General features: G+C 38.9%; 1 protein-coding gene across 6 annotated transcripts in view; it reads right to left on the bottom strand.

Moving 5' to 3' along the window:
* Window positions 1-11,739, bottom strand: part of LOC148843829 (putative homogentisate phytyltransferase 1, chloroplastic) — a 93,598-nt gene extending 81,859 nt beyond the window's left edge. For 2 of the 6 annotated variants that reach the window (XR_016103066.1, XM_088957056.1), the window contains exons 1-2: window positions 11,312-11,739; window positions 10,215-10,259 (exon numbers count right to left, since the gene is read on the bottom strand). Coding sequence is in view for 3 of the 6 variants with exons in the window: in XM_088957056.1 (XP_088813182.1) it covers window positions 10,215-10,259; window positions 11,312-11,396 (130 nt within the window). In the remaining 3 variants the exon portion in view is untranslated. The remainder of the gene's footprint in view (window positions 1-10,214; window positions 10,260-11,311) is intronic. The other 4 variants (XM_088957057.1, XM_088957058.1, XR_016103067.1 and 1 more) reach the window with 3 other exon arrangements.
* Between the last annotated feature and the right edge of the window lie 304 nt (window positions 11,740-12,043).

The following is a 12,043-nucleotide window of genomic DNA, read 5'->3' as shown; positions in this document are numbered from 1 at the left end:
TAGCCACTGGTTGACTTTCTGTCATTCAGGGGTCCTGCCCAATCTGCATCAGTATACACTTCAACTTTCAAATGTCCATGTTTTTGGAACAACAAGCCTACACCTGGGAACTTCTTAAGATATCTGAGAACTCTTTCTACTACTTCAAGATGGATAGTCTTGGGGGCATGCATGAACTAGCTAAGAACACTCACTGCATAAGCTATGTCCGGTCGAGTAATAGAAAGATATAACAATCTTCCTACAAGTCTCTAGAACAATTTCACATCCTTGATGGGTTCACCTTGACAGTCACCTAGTCTGTGGTTAGGATCGATAGGGGAATCAACTGGCTTCACTCCTAGTTTTCTTGTATCTTGGATTTAGGACATACTTTCTTTGGAAATGAAGATACCCCTTTGTGAGTGGGCCACTTCAATCCCAAGAAAGTACCTTAGAGGACCTAGACCTTTCGCTTCAAACTGGGTAGCAAGAAAATTCTTCAACTTCTGAATTTCATCCTTCCAATCACCAATGATAACTATATCATCAACATATACTACCAGTGCTGCAATTTTCCCTTCCCTTCTCTTCACAAACAATGTGTAATCAGACTGACACTGCTTGTATCCTCTTTGTACTGCTACATGGAACCTGTTGAACCAAGCTCTTGGTGATTGTTTCAACCCATATAATGATTTATTTAACCTGCACACTTTCTATTCATTACCTTGAGCCCGAAAACCAGGAGGTTTACCATGTATACTTCCTCTTCAAGGTCACCATTCAGAAAGGCATTCTTGATGTCAAGCTGATGAAAATCCCAGTCAAAATTAGCAGCTAGGGAGAAAAGGACTCTAATGGATTTCATCTTAGCAACAGGTGCAAAAGTTTATGCATAATCTACTCCATACACTTATAAAAACCCTTTTGCCACTAGACGAGCTTTACACCGTTCCACGGTGCGATCAGCCCTGTGTTTAACCATGAAAACCCATTTACATCCAACTGGATCCTTTCCCTCAAGAAGATCTACTAGTTCCCATGTGCCATTTTTATATAATGCATTAATATCTTCCTTCATAACATCTGTTCATTCAGGTACCAGAAGAGCTTCTGCCACATTCTTAGGGATAGGGACACTGTCAATGGAAGAGAAAAAGGCTCGAAAGGAGGGTGAAATGTCTTCATAGAAAACAAAGTGCGAAATTAGGTGTTTAGTGGTACAAGATTCAACACCTTTCCGATGAGCAATAAGAAGGTCAAGGTCATTAGCAACAGAAGTATCAATAGCAATAAGGTCAGGAACATCAACAGGAACCAATGTACCTGAATGAGTATGGTCCAGCCTCGGAGAGTCAGATGGCATTGGTGGTACAGCTTCAAGGTGCCCCACTGCTCTTGAACATGGTTGGCCTTTGTGACGACGAAAGAAAATACAAAAGGGAGGAGGATCAGGAAGGAGGGAGTTGAACTAGTTTCACCTCATTCCTACACTCCCCTTGAGGAAAAACAGGGAAGAAAGGCTCACTCTCAAAAAACGATACATCCATAGAGACAAAATTTATGAGAAACAGGATAAAAGCATCGGTATCCCTTCTGAGTGAAGGAATACCCCAAGAAAATGCAACGAATGGCACGAGGATCTAATTTTCCACAAGTGGGTGACAAATTTTGAACAAAACAATGACAATCAAACACATGAGGAATAGAAAGAAGAGGAGCTTTAGGCAAAAGAAGCTGTAGTAGGGCTTTGCACTCTAACCAACGAGAGGGCATGCGGTTCATGAGATAAATAGCACAAAGGACAGCTAAAGTCAAAAACATTTCGGGACATTCATATGAAAAAGTAACCCCTGGGCCACTTCAAGAAGTCGGTTCTTTCTTTCAACAACACCATTTTGTCATGGTGTTCGGGCACAAAAGCTACGGTGAAGTGAGCCACACGAAGCAAAAAAATCCGTAAGATCACTATGAAAATATTCTTTGGCATTGCTCGATTGAAATTTTGGATTTCAGTTTGAAATTGGGTGAAGATCATCCGCTGAAAATCTTGGATAATATTAGGTACTTCATCCCTGGTCCGCATGGGATATGCCCATGTATATCTGGAGTAATCATCAATAAGGATAAGAAAATACTTGTAGCCACTCTCAGATGGTAAAGTAGCAAGGCCCCAAACATCAGAATGAACAATGTGGAAAGGAAATTAAGATTTATTATTCTTTGAAGAAAAATGAGTTCTACATTGCTTACTCAACTGACAAGTTTGAAAAGTAAATTCTGACATTGATACTAACTTAAACAACTTTGGAAACACAATTTTTAAATACTCGAAAGATAAATGACCAAGACGACTGTGCCATAAGTAGACCTGACTCTTACAAGACTGACTCTTTGACTCTATGACTTGAAAACAAGCCTTATTCTCCAGCATGTAAAGCCCATCCACCATACATCCTCTACCAATCATCTTTCCCAAGGCCAGATCCTGGATTACACAGTGAGAAGGGAAAAATGTCACTAAGCAATTTAAAGAATTAGTAATACTACTAACAGAGAACAAATTAATGGGAAATTTTGGGACATGTAAAACATTATACAGGGTAAGGCGAAAGGGAAGAAAAATGGTTCCTTGACCAGCCAGCTATGGTAGACTATGATCCATCAGCTAGCCTCACCTTGTCTCTTCTATAAAGGAGGTGATAGGTTTGAAAGTAAGAGAACTTACCAATCATGTGTTTAGATGCTCCAGAATCAATGACCAAAGGAGTGTCCGGGGTATGAGATGCTACATGGAAAGTTGTGGCAGAGTTACCTAATGTAGATGCAAATGAAGTTGAGGGAGGAGTATCCATCTGACAAATTGCTCTACCATAAAGCTCTAAATGGTCACGGAAGGAATTAATAATATCCTTCCTTGTGTTAGATCTAGAGGCATGTGTTTAAGTCACAGTAATAATGGGGGGCTGATTCTCCTGAGTATCCATATTTTCCATAGTGTGTTTTCTTGTACCTTGCTGTCCTGACTTTTTATTCATATCTGAACCTTGCTTCTTATTCAGATCTTGATCCCATTTCGTTTTTCCATCAAGATCCCAGCATGTGTTTCGGGTGTGTCGGAGTTTCTGGCAATGAATACACCACAGTTTGTCCTTGTGATCCACCTTTTTTTGAAAACCCCCCTTCTTAAAGGTATACCACCCACCAGTAGTAACACTCCCTTTCACTACCAACACGACTGCATCCCCTCTACAATTGTTCATCAAATTTCTTCTTCTTTCTTCTTATTGTACAAGAGCATAAACTTCTTGGATGGATGGAAGATCCTTGTTACCTATCTGGACTCTGATAGATTCATATGCAAGGTTCAAACTATGTAGGAAAGCAGACACTCTCTATTGAGAAACAAGTTTTTTGTACAATTTTGCATCTTCATCACACTTCCAATCCACACTCTGATAATGATCTAACTCCTTCCAGACAGAGGTCAAGTCTAAGTAGTACACAGATAGACACCTCTCCCCCTGTTTACATGTGGACGATTCTGCTTGTAACTGGTAGATTTTTGCATAGTGACGCAGTTCAAAATAGGTTGATTTTGCTTGTTCCCAGATCTCATTTGTCGTTTCAGCCCACATAAAATTCCTTATTTGAGGTTGCTTAGACACTAAAAGCCAAGACATGACCATGCTGTCATATTCAGCACTCCCAGAATTGGGTTCTTTGATTCTCCCATTTATACAACTTATCTTTCCCCTTGCAGTGATGTACAAATTGATCCCTCTTGACCACTCTAAATAATCTAAGCCATCAACAAGAATATAGCCATGGGAAAAGATAGGTCCACACCCCCACTCATTCCATTCAGCATCGAGGAAACAATGGATGTAACAGAATCTTCACCACTCATGATTACAGATTCAAAAACACTCTTAAAGTAGGTACAAAACCTTAAAAAAAAGGTCTAACACTGAGGGAGAGAGGAAACCCCCTTTTTCTTAGGAAACACAACTCTTTTCTATAAAACACAGGTGTTGTTACAGCACTAACAGGTCATCCCTTGACCTACAGAATCAACACTGGTGCTGTCACAATGCATACAGGTCATCTCTTGACCTACGCATCAACAAGAAAGCTGTTACAGCAAGTACAAGTCACTCTCTGACCTTCAATTCACCATAAAAGCTACTATTGCAGCACACAAAAGGTCTTCACGACCTACAGTTTTTTACAAGGATCAGTCGACCCCACAAAAAAGGAATGAAAGAAGTGCTTATCACCTTATATCCAACCAGCAGACCTAGTACAGGTTCTGCTCTGGCACACGACCTGAAAAAAAAAAAAAAAAATGAGAAGGAGAAAAGTTACTTCAGTGCATGAGATCTTCAATCAGCCCATCAGTAGATGAGGGCGGCAGATCTAGAAATTTGATGCGAAGAAAACTGTTCACTCGACTTCTCCTTTCAGATCTGATAGTCCTGCTCTGATACCATGTTATGCAGGAGAGAAGAATGGAGGAAGAGAGAAGAGAGGACTGAGAGCAAAAAGTACTGCTGGTGGCACCAGCTTTTGGTATATATACTAGGGTGACAGAACATAAAAAATAAAAGGAGGAAAGTACAAGAGTACCCCTGCGGTACTATACTTAGATAAATAACAGTCTTTTAACAGTAACTCTAAGCCATGGCATCACCATGCCATTCTCCTGGTTCAATTTATCATGTTTTGCACTCCTAGACTTCCAACTCCCTAATTTTTCCATTTATGTAGCCCCCACTCACTCCACCATGGCTAGCAGACACATCGGAAGTGGTTGAATCCTCAAACGACATGGTAACAAGGACTTTCTACAGTTCAGCCACACATCCAGCAAACAAAAAGGAGAAGTAACAATCACCAAACCACTCAGCCTTGTATAAACAGCCTAAAAAAATTCACCACTGTTCACACTCAACACAGGTACTAAAACACCTCTGGAACTGATTCGGAAACTAAACAATGACAGAAAACAGATCAAGAAGGTCTGGATAGGCTCTACGAACATCAAACACACCTCCTCTATGGGCACATAGTTACTACTATCATCAAGGACAATGCCCAAATATGTTGTTACTGCAGATACAGAAACAGGTCATCCAGACTTACACAACCCACCAACCTGGGTACAAAAAGGATCACATGATCCACATGGAACTGAAAGAAACTTCACAGCATCTGTTCACCCTTCTTACAGGTGATTTCTTCGCACACGACCAAGAAAAAAAAAGACAGAAACTACTTACAGATCAGCCGATGCACTACTTTCATGGTTTGATGCCAAAAAAAAGAAAATTTAAAGAAATAACTTTGATTGGACTGTCTATAACGCCAAAACCAATGCTCTGATACCATGTAATCTTGGAAGAAAAACAGTAGAAGAGAAGAAGAGAGACAGAGAGACAGAGAGAGAGAGAGAGAGAGAAGAGAGAAGACAAGTTTGGAGGTCAAAAAGTTGGGCTGGTGGCGCCAGCTATTGTATTTATACTAGGGCGACCTAAACATTATAAAAAAAAAAAATAGATAGAAAGCTACAACAGTGCCCCTACAGTACCAAATAACAAAACTAATAACAGTTCTAACAGCCCAAAAAAAAAAGAAGCACAAGAGAAGGAACCAGAGGAAAAAAGGGTCCAAATTCTTGTATCATGTTTAGCATGGTCCAAACACATCCATCCAGGATTTCAAGCAAGGATAAAACACTATTAAGTTCCCTATCCCTAATACCTCTTTTGAAACTCAAATTCCAATCAACCCCAAAACTGAATTGGAACGAGCAATGAAGGAGGAGTTCCCAACCCACATATGTTCTCAAAAATTAATGTGTTCCCCGGAACAATGGTCATACCAGACATGATTGATGAAGGATAGCAAAATATCATGAATGGCATTCAAAGGAGAAGCACGGTTTGCTCTTGTTGATAGACTCGCATCCCAACCATTTGTCAACAGCCCATGTATACTCAAAACAAATTTTGCCCACAACTTATACAGTTATCCCTATCTAAGGGCATTCTCCATAACCATTTTCCTTAAAGAGCCCCCATTCCTATTCTGAATATTCCTGATGCCAAGCCCACCAAATCTTTTACACACTAAATCCCACAAAAAATCCCTCATCATCTTCTCCAACCTCTTAGCCACACTACCAGGGGCCTTAAACACTGACAAAAAGTAAACTAGGAGATTCCCTAGCATAGATTTGATTAGCGTAGTCCTGCCACCTAACGAGAGATATCCTTTTTTTCCAACAAGCAAGCCGTTTAGAGAATCTCTCCAGCATTGGGTTCCAAAAACTCAGATTTTTTGGGTTGTCTCCAAGGGGTAATTCTAAATATTTCATGGGCAAATGAGAAACAACACACCCCAAAATAGTTGTAGACTCCAATAGTTTACTTTCCAATAAGTTGATCCCTGCTACAGAACTCTTATCAAAGTTCACTTTGACATTGGAATATTTGATATTTGTTCAAAGAGCTGTATAGATAGTTTCGGATTCCTTATCCATCTCAAATCTCCTCCCTTATAGAACAGAATCGTATCATCAGCAAACTGCAGGTGAGTAATTGGCACATCATCCCTATCAATTCTCCAACCTCTCACTAATTGTCTAGAATTTGCCTTAGAAATTAATATACTAAGAGCATCGGCAATGAGAATAAAAAGAAAGGGAAAGAGTGGGTTACCTTATCTGATCCCTCAAATAGCAAGGAGGAAATCCACCATGGTTCCATTCACCAACACAAAGTACTATTGACAAGTACTTAGACATCCCATCATCCACTTACACCACCTGTCCCCAAACCCACAACATTTCAAAACCTCTATCAAAAAGGACCAGTCTACCAAGTCATAAGCCTTCTCCAAATCCAATTTGCAAACCAGTTCTTTTTTCCAGTTCTTTTCATCTCCTTAATGAATTTATTGAAGACCAATATCAAATTTCCTCCCAATATAGTCTTTAAGATTATCTGACAAACAAGGCCAAGCCAGACCATTAAGCCATACCCTACTATTTATGGGCCTTCTAAAAATATATTTAAAATGATCCACAAAGGCCTTAGCAACCTCATCATGTTGAGTAGTAGTCACTCCATCCAGCTACAGTTTAGAGGCAAAGTTCTTCCTCCTTCCATTTGCCAAAACATGGAAAAACTTAGGGGTCCTATCTCCCTCTTTGACCCATTTATGTCTTGACTTTTGCCTCCACCTAATCTCCTCTTTAAACAAAATATCTTCTAGTTGTTTCCTCGGGAATCATCTTTCCGATTATCTCTTTCCTCAAAAGTGACTTGGCCCTCTTTCAAATCCAAATCTTCAATTTGGTTTATCACTTTTGCTTCCTTACTTCAAGTCTCCCAAACTGTTCAATGTTCCACTCTTTAATTTTTTTTTAACAATTGCAACTTTTTTATGAAATTTCATACCCTTCCACCTAACTCTAGACCTGCTTTCTTGCCACCAATCCCCTTCAACTTCTAAACAAAACTAGGATGACAAAGGCAAATTTTCTCAAACATAAAGGAGGCAGGACCCCTACCTCCATCTCATACTTATAAAGAGTAATTGTCCAATGGTCAAAGGTTACTCTAGGTAAAGCTCTCGACAGTAACACTCTCAGTTGTCTTCCCAATCCAATGAAAAAAGGAATCTATCCATCTTGGAGAAAATTGGGTTACTCTAAAGATTGGACCAAGTAAAATTACCATGGAGAAGAGGAATATCTTTAAGCTCAAAGGAGCTGATGAAATGATTAAGCTTCCTCATATTAGTGGTTAACCATTGTCTAGGATTGTCGGAATCTTCTATAAACCTCATGACATTAAAATCACCAACAAGGCACCAAGGCCCTCCCCATAAACCTCTAATATCATTCAATTTTTCCCACATTTCATTTCTCTCCTTGTATCCATTAGGGCCATAAATGTTTGTTAAGACCCATACAAAACCATCCTCCACTTTCCAGAATTTAATGGACACTGTAAACTTACCAATAAGCTCCTCTACTCCTTCCATCACATCATTCCTCCAAAGAGTCACAATACCACCCAATGATCCCCAAGAAGGTGTTAGGGCCCAACTGATCCCCCTAGATCTTCACAAACTCCTAGCCCATCTATTGTAAGTTTGCCAACTTAGACTCTTGGATTATAACTACATTAGATTTTTCTTTCCCAATCACCTCCTTTATTAAGGATCTCTTCCTAGTACTACCCAACCCCCTTACATTCCACCTAATAATCCTCATTCTCAACAAATTTCCAGCCCACCTGTTAAGAATCTCTTCCTTGCTCTTCCAAGAAGTCACCTCCTTTCCCTTCTTGTACTGAAGTCCCTATCACCCTCCACATCAATCCTCAGCTTTTCCACTTCACTTTTTTCCTCTTCCTCACCTTACCTTCTACTTCAACTTTTTTTTATCAGCAATGCATAAATGATTTCATTAATAAAAGGAAAGCATGGTTACAACAAGAGGTTGTGAAAATCTACTTCGACTTTCCCACTATAGATCTTAATATTTGTTGGACTCTTCATCCCAGCTTTTCAGCGAATTCTATAACTGGATCTGATTTTCCAGTACCTTGGTTCAACAACAATTCACAACAAGGGAGAGACTGAGGAGGCTGTTGCCCAAAGAATTAGAGCAAGATGGATAAAATGGGGGGAGGGGGGGGGGGTGCATCTAGAATCTTATCTATGGGCGAACACCACTTAGGTTGCTCACCTTTTTGCAGTTAAAATGCCCCTATGGACACCGAGTTTTTTACTGCAAAAAGAGATTAGTCCTTAAAATAAGGAATGCCAAATGCAGCCTTAGAATGCAGAAATAGGATTCATGGGTTGAAGTAGCAAGAAATAATTTAAGCACTAATTATTTAACAACGAACAAGGAATAAAATAGAACATAATGGTGAAATAGGATTCATGTAGTCAACCCCATATAGTTGGGTAAGGCTTGGATGATGACGATGAATTGGTGTATTTTAGTTCCTTAGTTGTACCCAACAACCAAGTTGAGTAGTTTAGGTAATTAATATTTACGTTTTGTAGAGTTTTAAGACTTCTACGGCTCTTGCTGGGAAGTATTCCATGGGAAAATTAATACTTCGGACAATTTGCAGAAGAAAATACTTTTCTGTGCTTATCTCTAAATTGGTGCATTCTTTGAAAGTCTAATGGTGAGGATTGCTATCACTTGCTAATATCCTGCCCTTTTGTTGTTGCTAGTTGGAATTGGATTTTTGTTTTGTTTAGGTGCAAGTGGAATCTACCAATAGAAGTAAGTTTATTGTTTGAGTCATTAGCATTTATATGGCCTACAAAAATGGAGATTAGAGTAGCTTCACTATGGACAATCTGGGAGGAAAGGAATTCCAGGATATTCCAAGAAAGGTAAACAAGCCTATAAGAAGTCAAGGGCTGTATCTTGACAACGGTAATACACTGGTTGAAAATTCATTCCAGTCCTGTTTCTTTAATGACACTTAGAGGTTTTGGCCAGCAATGGCTAGTAGATCATCTCATAAGGAGTGCTATTGTAGCTTGGGTTCATCCTCCTAAAGGTTTTGTTAAACTGAACTTTGATGGTAGTAGTCAAGGTAACCCTGGCTTGTCTACCATATGAGAGGTTTTGAGAGATAAGGGCAGCAACATTATAGCCTTATTCTCGGGCCCAGTGGGAATAGGAGATTCTAATAGGGTTGAATTACTAGCTGTTATACAAGGGATTCAACTAGCAAATCAACTTGGTTTTGAGAGATGGCTTGGGATTCGGTTGTTTGGTGCTTTAGGGACCTCCTAAAGAAAGTTAAATGGTTTACAAGAAACATGACTGTAAGGTTCCGATGGTTAACAAGAAACTGAACTTTGAGGACTGATTTATCTCTTCTCCATATTCTTTTTTTTTTTTTTGATAAATTCTCTTCTCCATATTCTTCTACTGATTACTAAAGTGATTTTCTCTTTTTTCTTCAAATTGCATATTGGTTTGCAATTTCTGATTATGTTAAAACATCCCATTGTAATCCATCAAGAATTGAGTCAGAAGAAATATTCCAAATAAACCAGTTCTTCCATGGAAAACAGAAAATTCTTATACCAGAATTAGATGGTTAAACCATTTTCAGGACATAAATTACAAAACGGGAAAAGAATAAGTAAATATACAAATTGCAAACAATAAAAATATATCTTACATGTAGGATTTCCTTTTAATATATCGTGCCTCCATCCTTTTCTACCTATGAACAACAAAAAAAAAACAAAGAGAAATAAAGCCATGATTGTAAAGAGAAAGACAACTAGATAAAAGTAAATATTCAATTTTATTGTCTAAATACCAAAAACATTAATTTCTGAGTAAGTAATAATATTCCCACTTGAATCTGCATCATAATTACAGGTGGTATTTGGTTAGGCTTTGTAGAAACTAGAAAGGTTTTCATAGCACAAAAACTCAAAAGATCTGTAAGGCTTCCAAAGATAAGAAAAAGCTTGGAAAGGCTGTTTGATGACCTTGCTCTCCAAACCACCGCCTTTGGTCTTGCAATAAAGGAAAATGACCAAAGGGTGTCTTCTAGTTGACTTTAAATACAATTCACAAAGTCAGAATGATTTTCAGGTTTTAGAGTGGAACTCAAATCTAGAAATTGGAATGAAGCTTCAATTTAAGCTTTCTGTTTTTCGCCTTTCTTGTGCTACAATTTCCACTGCCTTTTGGTTTTCAAAAAACACCTAACCAAACAATAAAAGATCTTTCTAAGACTCAATGTCTTTCAAAAGCCCAGACAGCCTAACCAGACAGAGCCACAATTTCCCTAGCTTAAACATCCATTTTCGTGAGATTGGTATAAAGTGCAAAAACTGAGATTAGTTTAACACCCAAATCTATAAACAAGGCATCAAAAAGCATGCAGACAGTTCAAGGTTGATATTGGCTTCATGCTAGTTTAAGCATCCCAAAAAGCTCGTGCTTGGAAAGAAGAAGAAGATGAAATGGGATAAAGTAGCAGATATTCGATTTTACAAGGTTCAAGAAGACCAATTTGAAAATGACCAAAAGTACACCTAAATTGTAAAACTGTTGCAGATATTTATTTCAATGAGATTAAACAATTAAAAATTAATTTTTGAAACTTGAAAGAACTGAAGGACAGCTCACTAAACAAATTTGCTCGGGTAAGTTATACTTCATCCAAACATCCAAACCAAAGAATTTGACAGAAGTAAGAGATGCCCAGATGAAATAGAGTGGTTGAAATTGAAACTCGGCTTAGATTTTCAAAAACCATACCCTGTGGAAATGCTGACAACTCGACAGGCGTAGTACATTTAAGGCAAGGCGGTCTCACAATAGCCCCACGAAGCAGAGAGTCCATGGATACAAGACACAACAACTAAGAAGTCCGGGGGGTTCAAATCCACGGCTCCATTGCCGAGAACCGACTTGCAGAGAGCAAGGTATAAAATCCCTGCAAAGGCGACAATGGATTTTTCGACACTTTGCGGTTTGCACGGCTTCTAAAAAAGACTTTATACGAAATGAGCAGTAAATTACTGATAACTTCACTGTAGTTTCTGACAATTTCTGTTAAGTTCCTCACATGAAATATCTGACACCATAGCACACCCTGAGATGTTGAAAGGGAATGCATCCTCACTGTGAATTGATGCCAAATTCACGGGTAGATGTGGTTTATAGGGGCAGAGGGCTGGTTGTATGGGGGGTTGGAATTCTACATCGTGTGTTTCTATACTTTTCCGTAAATGAAAATGCTGAAATCACACAAAAATTTTGAAATTCCAAATTTGCCCTTAATTTGCCCTTCTTCCCTCGGAACAAGGATCCATTGGGTGGGTCTGAATTAGTTCAGGACTAAGTGGAACTCTTAACCGATAATAATCAATCAGGACCTAGAATCAATCCATTGATTCCAATTCTTGAAACCAGAATTGGCCCAATTGGTTTGGGTCCACCGGGTTGGACCCAACCTATTGACACCACTACTGGTGACTCCCTAATTGG

Source organism: Nelumbo lutea, chromosome 8 (assembly GCF_056320005.1).
Source record: "Nelumbo lutea isolate HS-2025 chromosome 8, American lotus-T2T, whole genome shotgun sequence".
Lineage (NCBI taxonomy): Eukaryota > Viridiplantae > Streptophyta > Magnoliopsida > Proteales > Nelumbonaceae > Nelumbo > Nelumbo lutea.
This window is presented reverse-complemented; position numbering and strand designations above follow the sequence as displayed.